Raw genomic sequence first — 19,903 nt, 5'->3', positions numbered from 1 at the left:
TTTCATTATGAGTTGTAGACTGTAGTTAGGTTTGAAATCTGTTCCTTAATCCATACTAAGAATGTCTGCCCCCCAAAACACATACACACACACTCACACAGATACAACTGTTTTAGGAAGTGGGGGGGGGGGGACATGTAATCTAAAAAAGATAACAGGGAAAATTAACCTTCAAGAGCCCAGAAAAGTGGGAGAAGAGCTTTTTAGTTAAAACCTATCAGTTTAGGAGAAGTGATTTCCAAACCTCAAGGCTAGGTGATGTTACCCATCAAAATGGAATTCTCATCATGTGCCTTATTCTTCTGCAGAATACTGGATAGTGGTATTATTTAATTGGCAGGACTAAAATGTCTACTATAGCCCTCCGTCTCCTGCCCTATTTCTATTATGCCATTTAGAGCAGCACATATAGAGATGGGAAAAAAGAGGTTCTTCCAGATAAGCTGAGTAAACTCCATTTAAATCCTAGCAATAGCTGAGAATACTATGCAAAAGATTTCTTGGCAGAGAGGACACAGTTAGAGACTTTGAATCAAAAGGATCCCAGGGCAATTAAACTATATTCCACAAAATATTCACTGACTATTCTGTCTTAGACTTTAGCCCTTGGCTTGGTTTAAAAAAAACAAAAACCAAAAAACAAACTTCTTTGTTGTTAATATTTCTAGATGACTTTTTAATGTTATAGGTAACCCTTTGACCAGGTATTCTGGTAGAGTCTAGTAGAGTAATATAGCCGTTCAGAGTTATTTGCCGGGTTAATATTACTCTTCTGAATCAATAATAACAATAAATAGCTAACATTTATATAGAGCTTATTGTGTGCGGGACACTGTGCTAAACCCTTTAAGATTAGCTCATTTGAAATTCACAACAATGCTGAGAGATATACTGCCTAGCTCCTTCCACTGTTGCTCATGTGGTGTTGTCTTAAAACCCTACGTCATTCTGGTTATCTTCCTCTGCATGGTCTCCAGATTATCAAATTTCCTTTCTAGAACTGTATTACCAAAGGGCAAGGGAATGTGGATAAATGAGGGCAGTGCACAATTAGACATTCCTGTTCCTACAATCTTCCCATTCTTGTTCCTATTAAGTCAGTCCAGGATCACATTGATTTTTTTTTTTTTGGACTGCTGTATTACACTAGTGACTTAGATTGATTTTGTAGACCACTAAGATCTTTAGACCTTTTTCAGAGTAATTACTATCTATGCTTCCCCCATTTTATACTTATGAAACTAATATTCTTTTTATTTTTTGCACACAAGTGCAAGATTTTACATTTATCCCTATTGAATTTCATGTTCTTAGATTCAGGTTGGTGCTCTAGTAAGTCAAGATCCTAAGAATATCTCCTAAATCTTTTTCCAAGTCATTGATAAATATGGTAAAGAGAATAGGCCCAAGTACTGATCTCTGGAACACTTCATTGAAGATCTCCTGCCAAAAAAAAAACATTGAAACACTAGACCATTACCAACTACTATTTGAGCCCTGCCATCCACCCCAATTTTGAATCCACATGATTGTATTACAGCCTAATTCTTTTCTTCCATCTTTTTCACAATAGTAGTATGACATCTAGGTTGCACATTGGATAGAGTGCTGAGTTTGGAGTCAGAAAGACCCGAGTTCAAATTCAGCTGCAGACACTTACTAGCTAAATGAGTCTGGCAAGTCACTTGACTTTTTCTCAATTTTCTTCTATATAAAATGAGTTGGAGAAGGAAATGCCAAACTAGTATCTCTGCCAAGAAAACCTCAAATGAGGTCCTGAAGAATCAGTCATTCCTGAAAAATGACTGAACAAATGATTGCATCATTAATATGTAAAGATTTTGCAAAGTACTTTATAAATATGATCTCATTTTGTCCTCACAACAATCCTGAGAAGTAGGTGCTATTATTATCCTCATTTTCCAGGTGACAGTATTGAAAGATGACTCACAGAAGGAAGCTAAATAAGAGGCAGATAGAAAGATGTTCAACACAGGTATAGTGAAGAAGGCCCAGAGTAGGACAGCCACACAAGAAAGTCTCTGAGCCAAGCTCCCCCGCTTTGGAATTTGTCGCTGCACCCTCCAATCACAGGGGCAGAGATAGAGTTCCAAAGCTAATGGGCTTTCCTTACCAAAGATGATGAGCTAGAAGTCTCAGTAATTAAAGTCTTAGTAAAAAGCAAATGTGGAAGAAATCTAGATACTTGGTTGGAGCTAACTATCCTGTAAATTTTTTGAACAAAGTGCACAAGGTTTTACATAATATTGTTTTAATATTGAAGTCAAGGAGAAAGGAAAGTCTTTTTTGCTTTTTAAAGTTCAGGTAAGTTCCTTCATTCCAGTACCAGTATCATTCTTATAATCATAGTCTTACAAGTGTGCTAAGCAGAAAGAAGACTGGATTTGAAGCCAGAAGATTGGACTTCAGATCTTGGCTTTGCCACCCTACTCCCAGGGCAATCTTAAAGCAAGTAACTGGATCTCTTTGAGTCTCAGTTTCCTTATCTATAAAATGAGTAGGTTGACCTCAATGCCCTTCTTTAAGTCCCTCTCAACTCTAAATCTTTATGATTCTTTGATCATAGAAAAATACACTTAATTTTAAAAACCAAAGTGCTCAAGTCCCTAGGGAAATGATTCAACTGTATTGTATCCCTAAAAAGTTGTCCCAATTAATTTTTAGTGTTGAAATTATTCCAGGAATCCTTTATTGTTCATTGTTCCTTATCTGGTCCTGCATCTAGCCATATGTAAAGACACTTCTTTCCTTTGGGGATTTCATGTGGTGCCTTCTGCTGTTGTACATAATTTTTGATATCTTTTTTCCCCCTTTCTAGCTTGTGACTGTGACCCCAGAGGGATCGAGACACGTCAGTGTGACCAGTCCACAGGCCAGTGTGTTTGCATTGAAGGTGTGGAGGGAACACGCTGTGACAAGTGCACCCGTGGATATTCAGGCATCTTCCCTGATTGCACTCCCTGCCACCAGTGCTTTGCATTATGGGATGTCATCATCTCTGAGTTGACCAACAGGACTCACAAATTCCTGGAGAAAGCTAAGGCTTTGAAAATCAGTGGTGTGATTGGACCTTACCGAGAGACAGTTGACTCTGTGGAAAGGAAAGTCAATGAGATAAAAAGTATACTTGCCCAGAGCCCAGCTGCAGAACCCCTGAAGAACATTGGAAATCTCTTTGAGGAGGCAGAGTGAGTAACTTCTGAGTGATGGTAATAGTTCGTACTATTACTTCAATCTTAGACAAAGACCAAAAACTTGCCAGGAAACTCTTTACCTACTTTTTTTTTAAGAACCACATTTTTAATAAGTATCACACTTTTAAATACATATTGCCTCCAGAGTACAGGAGTGAAAAGTTTTAAAAAATGGACAGACCTAATAGAAGAGAATCAAATCATGTGGGAATAGGATAAAAGTATATACTATCTTATCTAAGCCAAGATATTTTTAGTGTGCCTAAAGATGAGATGAAAACCTGAAATTTTTATTCAGATTTTTATCTTAAAATCTGCCATTTGTCCACCTCTCAAAAGTCCACTGATCATTAAGTATGAAGGAGGAAGATTATCCTAGGGCCATTTCTATCTGTGTCCCTAAACAAACATAGGGATTGAAATGATTCATCAATCAATGATTAAACATTTATTATTACTATATGTCAAATAATGCACAGTTCACATTTATATAAAGCTTTTAAGATTTGTAAAGTGCTTTATATGGATCTCATTTGAGGCCCATGATAACCCAGTTTCATTATCTACAAAATAATCTCTCAGGCTCCTTCCAGCTCTGATATGGTTTCATTCTATAATTTTTCATTCAGCCTTGTATAATGTCTACTTTACTATAAAAGTAAAAAGGAGTAAAGGAAATATGTTTGATAAGAGAATAAACTGAATCACCAAGTGACCTAATTGACTTGTTAAAATATAACATGCCAGAAATCCAGGAATGGAGCAGTGGTCTCTGAATTGCCAGACCAGAATTCTGTCTATGGGAACAGATTATTAATCAAGAGAGTCATCAGATGTTCTGTGTAAATCATTAATGCACGTAAAGGAGAAATTTACTTCAATGTGGCTTCTAAAGTGGTTTTATCCTTTGGAATGTAATAGTGACAAGTTTTTTGAAAAGCAGCTTTCCCATTGCCAGCCCATGAACTCAAAGATTCTTCTGTGATTTCTAGTTTTCCTCTGAGGAAAGAACACAATCTGTTATTCTTTGAAAGGATGCCAGGAGGTCTGTTACAGGACTACATTTTTTCTAACAGCTATAATTCTGCATGCTGTATTTGCCTAACTAGTTACGGTCTGATCTTCTCAAGAAAAAAAAAATCTATTCAAGGCTAGACCGACAAAAATGTATATTTTGAGCACTAAGGCTAATTATTCATTTAAAATTAATTAGTTTTCACAAAAACATGCTGCAAAGACTTATGAGGCCCCAAAAGGAATGTATAAATAGACTCTCTGGTAAAGGTAGCTTGCTGAAAATGTATACATGTAGATATATACATACCTACCCTAAGGTAGGTTTCCGTTTCAAAAGAAAATAAGATATAAGACAAGATTGGTTTTTTCTTTAAAGTTAGCAATCTTTTCATCATTCTTTTTGCCATATATATCTCAATATCTGAGAACACTACATTTTTTTCTGTGTAAAGTCTTATGGCATTCTTCTACCCTTAAAGAGCTGTTTGTTTGGGTAGGAAGAAAGGAAGTTATATGGGGCTCTGTTTAAAGGGAAGGAAAAAAAGTTTAGTTTTACTGCCACTTACTGGTCTTCCTAGAGGTGGGATGTATGGCTTCCTCCCCACATACTCCATCTTGAAAGCACTGTTGTCAGAAAGTTCTCTGGGAGCTCTGAGAAGAGTTTTTTTGGAATGGGGGTACAGTTTAACAATGGAGTCTATTATGTCCCTTGAGTTTGTAGCAATAAAAAAAATGCATTTGTAATTATGTGGGATGTGAAACAAATTATGTATGGTTTGGGGTATTCCACACTCTGACCTATGCTGTTGCTGTGGTTTGAGAGTATGACAGTAGTATTTTGGAATTTGTCTTAAATGGTTAATCTTCACAAGACAGCTGGGTGGAGCTTTTCATTTTGTTTTTTTCTTCAAAGAAATGGCATTTTTTTGGAAGAAAATAAAACCATTGAAAGATTTTAAAATAATCTTATATAATAGCAAGGTAGCACGGCATAAGGAAAGAGCCATCTTCAGAATCTGGAACCATAAGAAATTGTTGGAAGGAAATTTGGACGTCATTATATCCAACTTTCTTATTTTACAGATGAAGAAACTGAGGTTCAGAGAGATTGTGACTTGTCTAATATCCTAGCATTAATATTAGACATAAGATTCAACTACTTGTGCCATTTAACTTCCCAACTTTAAGTTCTGTTTCTGACCTACTGGCTATATGCCCTGAAGCAGTTCTCTAAAATTTGAATAAATAGCAGAACAAGTTTGATCTGTGTGTGTAAAGGAATGTTCCTCGCCAGGAATTCCTTGAATCAAAGGTGTCAAACACACCATTTACAACACTCACAAAGGAGGTATGAGCCAGATTAAAATGTAATTGGGAAATATTTAGCAAGAGAAACAAAAATGCAATAAAATGTAAATATAATTATCATGTAGTTTTCTAAATCAGTGGATGCTTAAGTGGCCTCTATTTCTACTTGACAGCACTGCCTTAAATTCTAGATCTAGTATAAAAACAGAGAGAGAGAGAGAGAGAGAATATACAAAACTGGTATTTCAAGGAAGATGAATTGGTTTTAATTTAATTGTTTGCTGAGTTGATTTTAATCCTTATCAAGTTGAAAGAACCTCACTACCAGGAAATACGAAAATGTTCATCAGAATTTTGGGAGAGCCATAATTACTCATTTGTGTGGATACCCCTTCTTACAGTGCAGACCACAACTTCTGCTCATTCTGCATGACTCTTGGCCATGTTTTCTCCACAGAAATTCTATCACAAAAGAAATCAAAGTGTATTTATTTTGCTTGAGCAGTTTTACCTTCTATCCACAGGAAGCTAACCAAAGATGTTACAGAAAAAATGTCAGAGGTTGAAGCAAATTTGTCTGACACAGCCTCAAAAAGTAACAGCACAGTCCAAGAGCTGGATTCCCTGCAAATGGATGCACAGAGTTTGGACAAAACAGTAAAAGAACTTGCTGAACAACTGGAGTTTATCAAAAACTCAGACATTCGTGGTAAGCATTGTGATTTTGGGGGTGTCAGGGAATTGCTATAAAGAATAATCCAACACAGAGAATTTGTTTAAATACCAAACTAATCTTTCCTTTCAATGACTCACCTCCCCACCTGCCCCACCCCCCACCATAAAGAGCTTTCTGTTTTCTTAGCTCTTCTCATCAAGCTTATAGTTTAGATGAGAATGACAAATTCCATATGCCAAATGTGGGAAATGGGGCCAACAAGTCTAAATGATTTCTCAAAGGCCTCACAAAGACCAACTGGAGGCACAATTTCTGGAATAAAACTCACATTTCCTGTTTTTCTGGTTAGTGGCTTTAGCTTACCCCCACCCTCCTAGCTTTTTTGGGGTAGGCATCTTCTTGCACAGCTTTGGAATTAAATTGATACTTCTCCAAGTCACTTTAAATTTAAGATGTTGCTTAGTCAGGAATTTTTTTTGTTGCAAATCCTTAGCTTATTGACTTTTCAGGCCACTTAAAGGTGCCAAAAACAGCAAAAGAAATCCCAGTCTATGCTATATCACATTACCCATCACTGTTGAGTACACAATCAGTCTCTACAAATGTTAACTTTGGCCCTGTCTACCCAACGACAGAACATCTGGATGAAAAGTGAAACATTAAGTCAACCAACCGGATGTTTTATCTACATGCCAGCCCTCCAGATGTTTCCAAACATTCAGTATCTAGCATCACATAATAAAACTATTCCAGATAACTGACTTAATTTTTCACTTTTCATTCAGATGTTCGTCATCATGTGAGCCCAGCTTGAGCATTGTTTGGGAGCAGGGATAGAATGGATGAAAGAATAAATTATGTTTATGAAAGGGAAATTACATGATTCTGTTTGCTTCTTGGGACTTTTTTTTCCTTTTTTTCAAAGAGAATTTCATTTCTTTTTGGAAGAAGTATAAGGCAAGACAATATAAGAAATCAACATTAACTTTGAGTATTTTCATTTAATCTCATAGGAGCTTTGGACAGTATTACCAAATTTTTTCAGATGTCTCTTGAGGCAGAGGAAAGAGTGAATGCTTCCACCACAGATCCCAATAGCACTGTAGAACAGTCCTCCCTTACTCGAAACAAAGTGGAAGACTTAATGATGGAAAGAGAGGCCCAGTTCAGGGAAAAACAGGAGGAACAGTCTCGCCTTCTAGATGAACTTGCAGGCAAATTACAGAGTTTGGATCTTTCTGCAGTAGCTGAAGAGGTAAGCTTTGGAGGTTTGGATTTTGTGTCTGTGCTGCCTGAGAAGACAAATTCATTTCAATTCCACAGACAAGTGGCAACGCTACTTTGTGTCAATGCATTGTACTAAGTACTGGGGATATGATACAAAAGTTATACTCAATATGGCACTTTTCATGGATGAATTACACCACATTCACTGAGCTTCACAGACATTAGTGCAACATCCAAGTGAAATAGATACCCTTGTTTCAGATGGGAAAATGAAGACTCAGAGTATTTCTGTGAATTTCATCAAATCCACTAGTAAACTGGATAAATTGTTTTACATTGCAACTGTTTTCAGCATCCTTGTGTGACCTTTCAGTATTTGCTCCCTACTTCACTAGATTGTTAGCTTTGATTTCATCTGTACAGAGAATTCCCAGGTAGAAACCCCTTCTACCAACTAGATTGGTCCCTTCTTTGCAACAGTCTTAGAAAGTTGTCCAGAGTTTTGAGGGTTGAAACATGCTTGGATTCACAGTTGGTATAAGGCAAAGATTTTCTGATTAGGGAGCTGGCTCTCTACTGACTATGCCATAATAGATATTAAAAATAAAAACAACATTCTTTTGACTAAAATAATGAAAAGCTACAAAACCTTTGGAGAATTCTTATTTTGATGTGACATATGGGGTCTCTGGCTCCAAACTATATGTTATTTCCTACTGCTTTTAAGTGCCAATGGAAACACCATGTATTATCTCTTCTTCAAAACTACTCTTATGAGGTGTGACATTCCTTACTTACAAATCTGGATTCCTAGAACCTCTCATGAAGTGCAGGAATATATGTTCCTCTTGATTTTTCAGGTACACCTCGTCCTTTATCTCTGCATGTATTTGGCTAGAGTGGAGCTGTTCTATTCTATTTTTCCCTTTACCCTTGTCTCACAGGGTCTTTTGAAACAAAACAGACCTGGGTGAGCTATTTAAATGTCAGGCTGTTTTCCAGTAAAGGATCCCTGGTGCCTCTTTGCTCCTCTTGAATAAAGTTAATGTTTTATGTAGTATTCAGTTTTCTATTTCTCAAGCATTTCATGTGAAATAAACCAAATGTATTTTAGGGCCACTGGTTCAGCCTGAATCCAAGAAATGAAATATATTTAGAAATTTTTCAAATTTAAATGATTAAAATGAAGAAAGAATAGTTCAAAAGAAAGATAGATCTGTAAATTTTTTTTGAGGGAAATGGAATCTTCTTTTTCTTGATTTCCATTATCTTCTTTTCAGTGTTTGCCATCTATCATCACTTTCTCTTTTCCTACTACTTATCTTCTCTACTTCCAATCCTCCAAAGAATGAGCCCACATTATCTTTCAGAATCATACTTATATTAATAAAGTGGCTTAAGAAAGGTGATAGCACTCAGGCGGTGCTTTCTCAATACATTCATTCCAGGGTATTCTGGTCACTGTTGAATAAGAATGGCAGTCAAAGTGAGTCTCATGTTCACTGCCCTTGATGGCAGATGTAGATGGGGGTGAGGGATGGGGGTAGGAATGAAAGCAGCTCTTTGAAAATAATATATTTGACTATATAATGCAGTGAAATAAGTCTGGCTCAACATCTCAATTCTGTCACTCTTTCTGTGACAATGGGCAATCTGTCTGAGTCTAAGTTTCCTCACCTGCAAAATGAGTTGGACTAGATGCCCTCTCTTCCAGATCTATGGCTATATCATCTATAAGTCAATTCATAATGCAATTTGCTATCACTTCCCCACACACACGCATACATCCTAGAGTGACTTTTCCTCACCCCTTCATCTAATCAAGCCCTACCAAGGCTCAGAGTATATCCCACTTCCTTCTATGAAACCTCCCCAAACCAAGTGTTTTCTCAATTCTCCAGTCTCCATTGCATTTAAAAGTTGTTGTTTGTCCTTTGTTCCCTAAGAGGGCTATGACATCAGGGAAGTGATTCCAGGACTTGCAAGTGAAATGTATTTAAGTCAGGAAGGGCTGGGCAAGGTCACCTGCCTCACTTTCCCCTCCAGAGCCATCTGGGTCCAGTAGCCAGATATAAATTAGTGTGACTGGAGACAGCCCTGGATGCAGTGGGAGACCTTGGCCTTTTTAACTTAAGATCTTCCACAGGTCTGTTTCACTGATGCTGTACCCATTCATTGATTAAGGCTATGTAACAATTGAGGCAAGAATCTCCTTTTTAGCTTAGTCCAAAAAAAAAAAAAAAAGAAAAGAAAAGGAAAAAAAAAACCATTATCTCCTCAGTGATTACTTACTGGTTGACTGATTTACAGAGGTCCTATTCTTTTTTCACTTAGCCATCATCTAAATAGGACCCCTTAAGCACAGACTACAGATTATTTGCATTGGAGGTAAAAACCTTTGTTTGGGTTCCAAAGCAATTTCTTTCCCTCTTCCCTTAGGTTTTAAATTCCTTGAAGGGGCTATCATTTTTCATTTTTGTATTTCCAAGCTTATGTTCAGGTGGCAGGCCTCTAGTTAGTCATTCTGTATTGAATTTAACTGAATTTGTTTAGGGTGGTGGGAGATGGAATGCAAATTGTCAACAGAGTTAGAACGTGGGCCACAGGGATTTCCTTATCCTTCACTGGTGAATTCTTTGGTTTACTTCAAGAATCTCTGAATGTATCATTTCTTTGTCCATTCTGTTAACAGTGTTTTTCTATATACTTATTGGACATTACCAAGGTGTTTAAGATCTACATAGCCACTGTGCAGAAGATTCAGTATCTGAAATATTCTACCTGACCTGTATTTGTTGCAGACTTGTGGAACTCCTCCAGGGGCTTCTTGTGCTGAGACACCATGTGGAGGGCCAAACTGCAGGACAGATGATGGGGAAAAGAAGTGTGGTGGGCCTGGTTGTGATGGCTTGGTCACTGTGGCACATAATGCCTGGCAGAAGGCCATGGACTTCGACAGAGATGTCCTCAGTGCCCTGGCCGAGGTGGAACAACTCTCAAAGACGGTAGGTAACTTAGCATGAGCAGCCTTTGGCTATTGTTGGAGGAAAACTTGGTAGAAGATGGAGGCGAAGGAAAAATAGTGTTTAAATGATTATTGATTAAAATGGACATTTTTCAGCCATGTATCACACTCAAAATGAGTAGGTGAGTGAGATCTTTACTCACGCAGCTGAAGAAGTTGTGTTTCTGGGCTCAAATACTCTCCCTCAAGTAAATGGTGTTGATTCCAGAACAATCTCAATGATTATAATTTAACATAGGCCCAATATGCACAAAGCCATTTAGCTAGACCAGAAAGAAACTGTTTTTACCAGCTAATCATTTTTATAAGAAGGAACATCTAGCTCTACCTTAAGCCAGACAATGTGGTGCAATGGAAATACACAGAGGATTGAGGTCACAGGAGTCTCAGCACACAAGAACCAATTTCTGTGCTGCTCCTCCCTTCATGAAAGACTTTGGGTTTAAACCTTCTGAGTTTCAGTTTTTTCATCAGAAAAATGAAGAGGAAATGATGCTCTTTTTACATGTCTTCCACATTTCTAAGGGCTTCTATGGTGCCTTATAACTCTAGACTGCGCCAATGACAAGATCCCTTTAATGTTCTAATAATTATTCTTAATAATTCCTGTCTTTTGGAAGTGCCAATTCCAAAAAATTGGTATTGATCTGTAGGCCTCAATATTTTCTGTTGGTGACTTAAGTGTTACATATTTTAATAACTTGAAAGAACAGGCTTCAAAGAAAGGCTCCCTGCTGGTACAAAAACTCTTTAGAGAATTAGGAAATATCTGTTTCAAATAGGCCAAAATTCTAGATGCTGATATTAAGCTTTAGGGGTTTTGGCCTTAGTTCCCAAACCCCACTGTAAATCACAAGAAGCAGCAGTTTCAGAAAATATTTGTTGGAGTGATTTTTTTTTAATTTTATGTACCATATTTAGGTCTCTGAAGCTAAACTAAGGGCAGATGAAGCAAAACAAAGTGCCCAGGCAGTTCTACTGAAAACTAATGCCACCAAAGAAAAAGTGGACAAGAGCAATGAGGATCTGAGGAATCTGATCAAGCAAATTCGAAACTTTCTAACTCGTAAGAAAAATGTTTTATTATCTCCTTGTTTCCATTTTGATGTTGAATAGGAAATAAACATCCCAATCCTAAAATAATAAATCACACACAAAAACCTCATGATTGAGATGTAAAACAAACCTAAGCCTGCATTAATTTAAAAAGAAATGAATTTGACAAGAAATGAAAATAACATTTCTACTTAGATAATAATTTTTCTCCCTTTTCTTTAAACTGATAAGCTTCAGAAAGTTATTTAGCAGTGATACACACATGTGAGTCCTCATGATATTAAGGAACCAATATCAAGAGCCAGGAAAAGCCATATAACTGCAAGTCTTGCCTCAGACAAGCTATGTGGTTTTAAACCACTGAATACCTCAGTGCTCTGGCTAATTCTCCAAGTCTCCACAAATTGCAGAAATGGTAGCAGATGTGCACTGATAAAGAAAATATTTTCATGGAGAAGGAGGGAAGAAGGATTTCAATGTGCCAATGAAACTCAGTCCAAAAAAAATATCTGGATATACAAAAGACAAACTTACTAGTTGAAATAGTAAAAAAAACTTGCTGTTCTGAAATATACTTCTGTATACTGTCCCAAAAAAGCAAAATGTGCATTAAATGAAAAACTAGAAGTCAAAATAATATCCTGCAGATTCACTGTTAAGAGTAGAAACTCTGAGTTCTATCATTAGAACCTATCTGACAAAAAAGGTTTGATATACATATGTAACAAAAGCTCTAAGCACTTAGCAGAGTGTCTTTCACATAGTAGGTGCTTAATGAAGCACTCTGAATCTTTTTCATGTTTCATGTAAGATTTTGAATAAATAGCATTTATCCTGAAGGAAACCTCAGGCTTTAGTAGGAAAGGGATATACTATTGAGTCTGGGTTTGAATCCAGCTGTTAACTGTTTTCTCTGGGCCCTCAGTTTCCTCTTCTCTGAGATGAGAAATTGTACTAAATTGTTTTCAAGGGCATTTCCCAGTGAGAAAGTATTTTTAGATTTTATGTCATAATCTTCATTGGATCAAAATTTTAATGTCAGATGGCATTTTTGATAGATTACTCTTGCATATTGATTGAATCAAAATCACCTCCAGAGTATTATGTGCAAGACATTGATAGTAATGGGAAAGCCAAAGAAAATGGAAAAAATTCCTGCCTTTAAAGAGGTTACATTTTATTGACTTAAGGATATAGTATACATCCCAGTTCTCCTCACTTCTTGCTAACAGAATTATTCAGGATCCATTTTCTTAGATTCTTTATTCTTAGATTAGAATTAAAACCAGAATATGGGCCACATCAACTCCCAGACTGATGTCCTACTATTTAGTCTCATTCTGGTAGGTAGAGACGAGCACCTCAAAGTTTGAGTACTGTCACATCACTTTAAAAATGAGAAAATTGAGGCTTAAAGTAACAGAGACTTGCCTACTTACTGGGCAGTGTAAAGCAGGATTTGAAGCCTGCCTTCAAGTCTAGTGCTCTATCTACTATGCTACCTTCTTGCAAGGCAGAAGTTATTAACCAGGAGTCCATAAACCCCTAAAAGTTCCACGATTAGACTTCAGGTGATCTATGAACTTGAATGGAAAAAAAATTGTAATTTAACATTTCCTTTAGCTATTTAAAAACATTCCAAGAGTCATGTAAGAAAAAAAAAAAAGTTAACTACAACCTATAGATTTAGAGTTGGCATTGAGCATTGATAAATAGTTAAGCAGTTTGTGTCATTAGTAGGATTTGAAGCCATGTTTTCCTGACTTTGAAGCTAAACCTCTTTTACACTAGGCCACACAGTCTAATTGCTACACAGTGCCATATAGGAGGTCATACAACCCCACATATACGTATGCGTTCTATAAATACTAAATGAACTCATGGTCACATCTGCTGGCTCCTTTCCTTTCCAGAGGACAGTGCTGATCTGGATAGCATTGAGGCTGTGGCTAATGAAGTACTGAAGATGGAGATGCCAAGCACTCCACAGCAGCTACAGAACCTAACCGAAGATATTCGGGAACGAGTAGAAAGCCTTTCCCAAGTGGAAGTCATCCTACAGCAAAGTGCTGGGGACATTGCCAGAGCAGAGATGCTCTTAGACGAAGCAAAGAGAGCCAGGTAACTGGGACTCTTACGGCATTTAGTGGAGTCAGTTTGAATCTCTGGTATGACAATCCTGCTGTAGCAATTGGCCTAAAACCAATGGCATTTCTAACATATCTTCAGACTATTGTTGAATACTTTTAATTTGTTCTGAGAAGAAATACATATAAAAATCTGATGTTTTTGTTGTTGTTTTAGCAAAAGCGCTTCAGATGTTAAAGACACTGCAGACATGGTCAAAGAAGCCCTGGAAGAAGCAGAAAAGGCTCAGATTGCTGCAGAAAAGGCCATTAAGCAAGCAGATGAAGACATCCAAGGAACTCAGAACCTACTGACTTCAGTAAGTAAAAACAATTGTCAGTGTTTTGGCAGGAGTTTTGGGTAGTGGGTCGTTTTTTAATACCTAAAAGAGAATTATACCATTTAACTTTGAGGCTGTCAGTGTAAGCAGGTAAAGAAAAAAGTATTGAAAATATTAACAGGTTTTTCTGGTGACACTGGTATTGATCTTTCTCCAAACAAACCAGAGCAGGGAATATTTGGGTTGGCCCAACCCTTTTTTTCTGAGGATATTTTTGGGGGGATAAGTTCAGAAATAGGAATACTACTCTTTAAGAACGAATTTTATAAACATAAGGGTGTGTAATGGCAGTGATAAGCCAAGGCACTAAAAATGCAGGTCATTTGGGAATGATTCATAAGACTAACTCTTATGGGAAGAATATATTAGAGACCAAAGCATCTCTCCACTGGTTTCCTAGCTCTCATCTTTGATGGATAAAATGTTTAGCCAGTAAGGTGCTTCTGAAGAAAAAAAGGAAATTGTAACTGCCCCACTCATAAAAGAGAAAATGGATGGTAATTTCTTTATTGAGCATGATTTTTTTTTAATTAACAATGTGCTTTGATAGGTAACTGTTAATAGGCATTAAGATTCCTTAGTAAGTTGGTTTTTACACAAGTTTAGCCTTCTTCCAGTCAGTTTTACAAAGTACATTCCAGAAGTGGTAAATAACAGGATGAATCCCATTTAACTGGGCTTTTACTTTATGAAGCAGTTGTGTTCAGAACCTTTTCCCCCCTCCAGTTTTAGAACAGATTGCCTCAAAGTCCACCACCTAGGGGTGCTCAACTATGGACAATGAGCCTCCTCCCACTTAGTGATATATGGTTATCCCTCCATGCCTACAAGTGTTCACCTTCCAATCAACCAAGGATTCACAGGCTATAAGGAATTGCCAGTCACCTCTGCCAGACAGCTTTCTAGCTAATTTCATTAAAAATCTCCAAGAACTTTATGCTATATTTTTATAACTTATTCCATGATTTAACAATCCAAAAAAAAAAAAAATCTTCCTTATAACTATCAATTCTGCTCCCAATGGAAATGAATAGTTCTCATTACCAACTATGTTCTTGTTTCAGTCCCAAGTTTCTGCCAGCAGTTAAGAGAATTGTCTTTACTTGTCAAAGCAGGGCAATTCAAATGTGAAATGATTTGCTTAAAGATAGATGGAATTACGATTTGAGCAGTTTGTTAGAAGGGATTCTTCTATTAATTAGAAATGGCCAGGGTAATTTTGTAATAAAGCTCTAACCTGAGAATCTGAAAACCCGAGTTCAGGAAAGTTACATTACTTTTCTTATTTTATTTTCACATGATTACCAGGCACAAAATTTGTAAATGGTTAAAGCCCTAGATAGTATCATCCCTAGAAATAGAGTAATAAAGTTAATTTTTAGTAGAGCTCATATGTCCATAAGCAATTTGCTTTATATGTTGGCAAATGAGTCAGAAAATCTAGTTTCACAGTGATTAATTAAAACTTTGCAAAATTTGGCATATTTAAATCACTCTGATGTGTTTGAGTGGATAGAGAGCTAGCTTCAAAGCAAGCAAGTCCTGAGTTCAAATTCTTTAACAAATTGACTTGTATCTCCTGGGTTAGTCACTAATGAAACTTCTTAATATCCCATCAACTCTAAATGTCTCTCAGACGCTTATCTGCCAGCAGAGAGAATAAGGGTGCTTCCCTGGGAGTTCTCCCAGGAAAGTGCAAGTCCAATTTAAAGTTTTTAAAAAAAGTGTATCTACAGCAAACTTCATAGTTAGGGTTAAGTAGAGCTATGACAGCAACAGAAATGTTGCTACTGAAAGGGAACATATTGTGCATGTGAATGATACTGGGAGAGTATTTACTCTCTTTACTTTTAATAACTGATTGGAAATCTCTAAGGAATGGTCATTTCAAAATTAATCCCTCATTCATTATTAAAATAAACATTAAAATAAAAACATGAGACGACTATTTAAACGATAATCCAAAGTTTGCAGGTGTTCTCAGGACACATTCTGGTCTTGTCAACCTATAATTTGGCTCCTTTATTGCCAAACATCTGTTTATTGGCTAAGAAACATTTCATTTGTAACTTCAGACTAAGTCATCCATCAGAAGCCCCAAATCTTTTAAAATAAGGCACACTGAAAGCACTTTTAAAATATGCAATTTAGTTTTAGTGTATAACCTTCAGCCAACAGACTACATACTAATATTGAAGTCTACAGCTATTGGTCTCATTGACACCTAGATGTAGAATTAGATAAAACTTAAAAAAACATTTAGTACTACTTCATTTTGCAATTAAAGAAACTGAAGCTCTGGGAAATGAAATGGTTTGCCCATCACCACAATACTAACAAAGGTTTGCCAAATCTAACACACTTTGTGTGTTGAGGTATTTACATGCTTAAAAATTATGTGAAAGATGTTTAGATATCCCTACTACTTATACTGATTAGTGATGAATCTTGTATTTTATTATTAGATTGAGTCTGAAACTGCAGCATCTGAGGAAACGTTATACAATGCCTCTCAGCGCATAAGCGAGTTGGAAAAGAACGTGGAAGAACTTAAGCGCAAAGCTGCCCAGAACGCTGGGGAGGCCGACTACATTGGACAAGTAGTGAATACTGTAAAACAAAGTGCAGATGATGTTAAGAAGGTAAGTAAAGTTTTACAAATTCCTATCTTTGGTGTCAAGGGAGTTGCCATTACCCAGAAGCCCCTAATTAGACTCTGCCTAAAAATTTGTCACTTAAGGCTACTTAGCAGAATTTAATTCCTTTCTTTCTGTTTTTGCAAAAACTACTGTGATAAATGAAAGACTAACAATAAAAAGAAGCTGCCTTAGTTTTATAAATTCAACAAAGAGTAATTTTTTTCTAAAATTTGAAGATTAAGATTTAAGGAGTCCAGTTCAATTTACTTATCACCTCTAAGTCCTTAATACCTTTTCTAGTTTTTGGTTTTATTAATGGAAAAAAGCTCTATTAGTGGTGTCACTAACACATAGATTTAAATGTTTCACATTTGAGAGCTTCCCTAGATCTTTTGGAAAAAATATTATACTGTGGAAAAAAGCACACTCTAAAACAGATTTCTTCATTGTATTTAGTTTCCTGCCAGGTGCTGGTGGATTTATTATTTTTGCTCAAACACTATTTACATGAAATGGTGAGGAACACAGCCCTTTAAAATTACGTTTCCATATACCTAGCTATTGTTTGCATTTCTCAAAGGAGTTTATAACTCAAGCCCTCCTAATTTCCTACTAGCCTAAATCATGTGTCCTGCCACATCTTCAAAATACTGTTTCAGTCTTATCTGTGCCTTTCTACAAATTTAGCATTGATGTGATGTTTGAATTAATGGAATTTGAGAAGCACCCACTGGTAATTAAAAAAAAAAAAGATTGGCTGTATCAAAGTCCCAAAAAACCCTGATCTATAGTTTCCAAGCTTGAGTGCTCCCTAGTCTCAAGCTAACAGGAATTCAGAGATTCAGTGCCCATATCTAATGTCTAAATCTAGCTCTGAAAATTGATGGTTTTTATGTTGGCTGACCCCTCCCCGCCAATTCCCTAGTTAAAATATATAGAGTAGGACCAAACCTAAACATCTTTCTTTTACCATATAGGACTTGGCCCAACTTATTTTACAGCTGACAAAACTCAAGGCTAGAGTTAGTCACAGGAGGCCATGAACCCAGTTTTTGAATTTTCATTCTACTGAACTGACCAAATCTGTAATTACAAAGTAAAGCTAAACTATGCCTCCATTATTTTAATGTTTTTTTCACTGTACTATCACCTTACCCAGCATTTATGTCTATTAAGCCACTTGATTCACTAACAGCCAAAACGGTCAGCCATTGTGTAGATGAACAGGTTCAGAAAGAGTGTATTATCTCAATTTTACTCTAATGTAATAGTTTTGCTGTAAGCTGAATCTTCTTCCTTAGTCCTTGCAGAATCTGATGTTTGTGTTTGTTGTATGATTTTGCAACTAACTACCATCTTGTGTCTAAACTTGGTACTGCAGGTCCTTGACAGTGAACTTAGTGGAAAGTATAAAAGAGTGGAAAACCTAATAGCCAAGAAAACAGAAGAATCAGCTGATGCCAGAAAGAAAGCAGAAATGCTACAAAATGAAGCTAAAATGCTGCTTGCCCAAGCAAACAGCAAGCTGCAACTTTTGAAGGGTAAATCTTTCTAGAAAAAAGAGCTATTTGGGACTATGGGAAGGATAATTATTTATTACTTTTTTTAAAAGTCTGAGCTTTTCCCTCCTTATGCTTAAAATAATTTTTAAAAAGTCAAATTTTTGAGGACCTTCAAGAATTAGTATCTAAAAGATTGTTTTCATCTAAAAATACACAACTATTATTAGTTAATTTCAATGTTTAGGAAAACTTACTTTTTTTCCATCTCTACAGATTTGGAGCAAAAATATGAAGATAATCAAAAATATCTAGAGGATAAAGCTCAAGAATTGGTGAAACTAGAAGAAGAAGTCCGTTTTCTTCTACAGGATATAAGCCAAAAAGTTGCTGTTTATAGCACTTGTTTGTAACAAAGCCCAGAAGGAACAGAAATGGCTGAGACCAAAGTATTACATCAATTGTATTTTTTAAAAATGTAGCTAACACAACGATGTTAAAATGAAATGATGTCCACCTTTGCCTATTTAATTTTTTTTAATTACCAAATGTTTTTTTAATGAAGTTACAAATAAAGTACAAATGCACTTTTTGTATAGAGGTGCATCTAGTTATATTTGTTATTTTTAATCAAACTGGAGTTTCATTTAGTTTTATAAAACTTATTATAACCACGAACACTTCAGTGATGGGGGCTGTGATTTCTTAACTTTTTAAAAATTTTGTTACCTCCAGTTTCAAAAGAAAATAGCAATAAGGATTTCTATGCTATATATAAAAAAAAAAAGTTACACTGATTTTTCTTTCCACTCTGCTAAAAGGGACAAATTCAGAAATTTGTGGTTCAAAACAATAAACTAGTGACTAAAACTTGGGCACTCCCTCCTTATGCCAAAGATACCTCAAATAAGACCAAGGTACTGATATGAAGGTCCTGTCAGAAAAGGGAAATCTTCCCATCACGACCATTAAAGACTAGAAAAAATGTGCTAGATGTGGAGTCAGAATTTGAATGGCATTGGCCTTTATCAGTGATGTCAAACTCAGATGTTAGTCTCATACTGATAAAGAAAACAAGTTTAATATTATGTAGGTTATATTTTTATTTTATTAAAATATCACTTTAATCTTATTTGAGTCCCAAGTTTGACATCTCTGATTTCTTTCTTTCTAAATTAATCGTGTCAACTCTCTTCCAAGTAAATAATTTTTCCCTTCCTCCCCTACTGATTTAATTATATTTGAAATAAAGTTCCAATACTCCATATGTGGCTGAAAGTCGAGTAACCTTGGTACATATCTAAAAGGAAAAGAAATAAATGTTTAATAATTATATCTTACCATTCCATGTCACCAAATAAAATTAATGTGTCAGAGGTTCCAAATCTGCTGAAGAACTAAACTTAAGCCACTAAAATTTAAGAGTTAGACTCAGCCTGAGTATTTACATTTCAGTAATGAGATTTGCAAATAATCTTAGATCTTAACATTTTTATATTTCTTTTAAAAATAACCTATGTGGGTGTTTGTATTCATTCTGAACCACCACTATAAATTTTTTCCTTTTAGAAATTTCTAGGTCTCGGGGACAGCTAGATGGTACAATGGATATAGAGCACCAGCCAGAAGTCAGGAGGACCTGAGTTCAAATCTGGCCTCAGACACTTCAAATACCCTGGGTGTGTGACCCTAGGCTAGGTCTTTCTTGACTTACCCCAAAGTTAATAAATGCCTTCTCACCCCTAAAGACAGCAGTAATTTATATTGTTACATG

At 36.2% G+C, this 19,903-nt stretch overlaps 1 protein-coding gene across 2 annotated transcripts in view; it reads left to right on the top strand.

Moving 5' to 3' along the window:
• The window catches only part of LAMB1 (laminin subunit beta 1), an 84,052-nt gene extending 65,325 nt beyond the window's left edge, over positions 1-18,727 (top strand). For both annotated transcript variants that reach the window (XM_023504795.2, XM_023504794.2), the window contains exons 25-34: positions 2,840-3,209; positions 6,065-6,249; positions 7,230-7,471; positions 10,245-10,448; positions 11,390-11,534; positions 13,438-13,645; positions 13,829-13,970; positions 16,457-16,633; positions 18,012-18,171; positions 18,406-18,727. In XM_023504795.2, the coding sequence (XP_023360563.2) occupies positions 2,840-3,209; positions 6,065-6,249; positions 7,230-7,471; positions 10,245-10,448; positions 11,390-11,534; positions 13,438-13,645; positions 13,829-13,970; positions 16,457-16,633; positions 18,012-18,171; positions 18,406-18,542 (1,970 nt within the window). In that variant the 3' untranslated portion in view covers positions 18,543-18,727. The remainder of the gene's footprint in view (positions 1-2,839; positions 3,210-6,064; positions 6,250-7,229; positions 7,472-10,244; positions 10,449-11,389; positions 11,535-13,437; positions 13,646-13,828; positions 13,971-16,456; positions 16,634-18,011; positions 18,172-18,405) is intronic.
• Positions 18,728-19,903: the final 1,176 nt, after the last annotated feature.

Source organism: Sarcophilus harrisii, chromosome 5 (assembly GCF_902635505.1).
Source record: "Sarcophilus harrisii chromosome 5, mSarHar1.11, whole genome shotgun sequence".
Taxonomy (NCBI): Eukaryota; Metazoa; Chordata; class Mammalia; order Dasyuromorphia; family Dasyuridae; genus Sarcophilus; species Sarcophilus harrisii.
The sequence above is the reverse complement of the archived record's forward strand: the minus strand, read 5'-3'. Positions and strand labels throughout refer to the sequence as shown.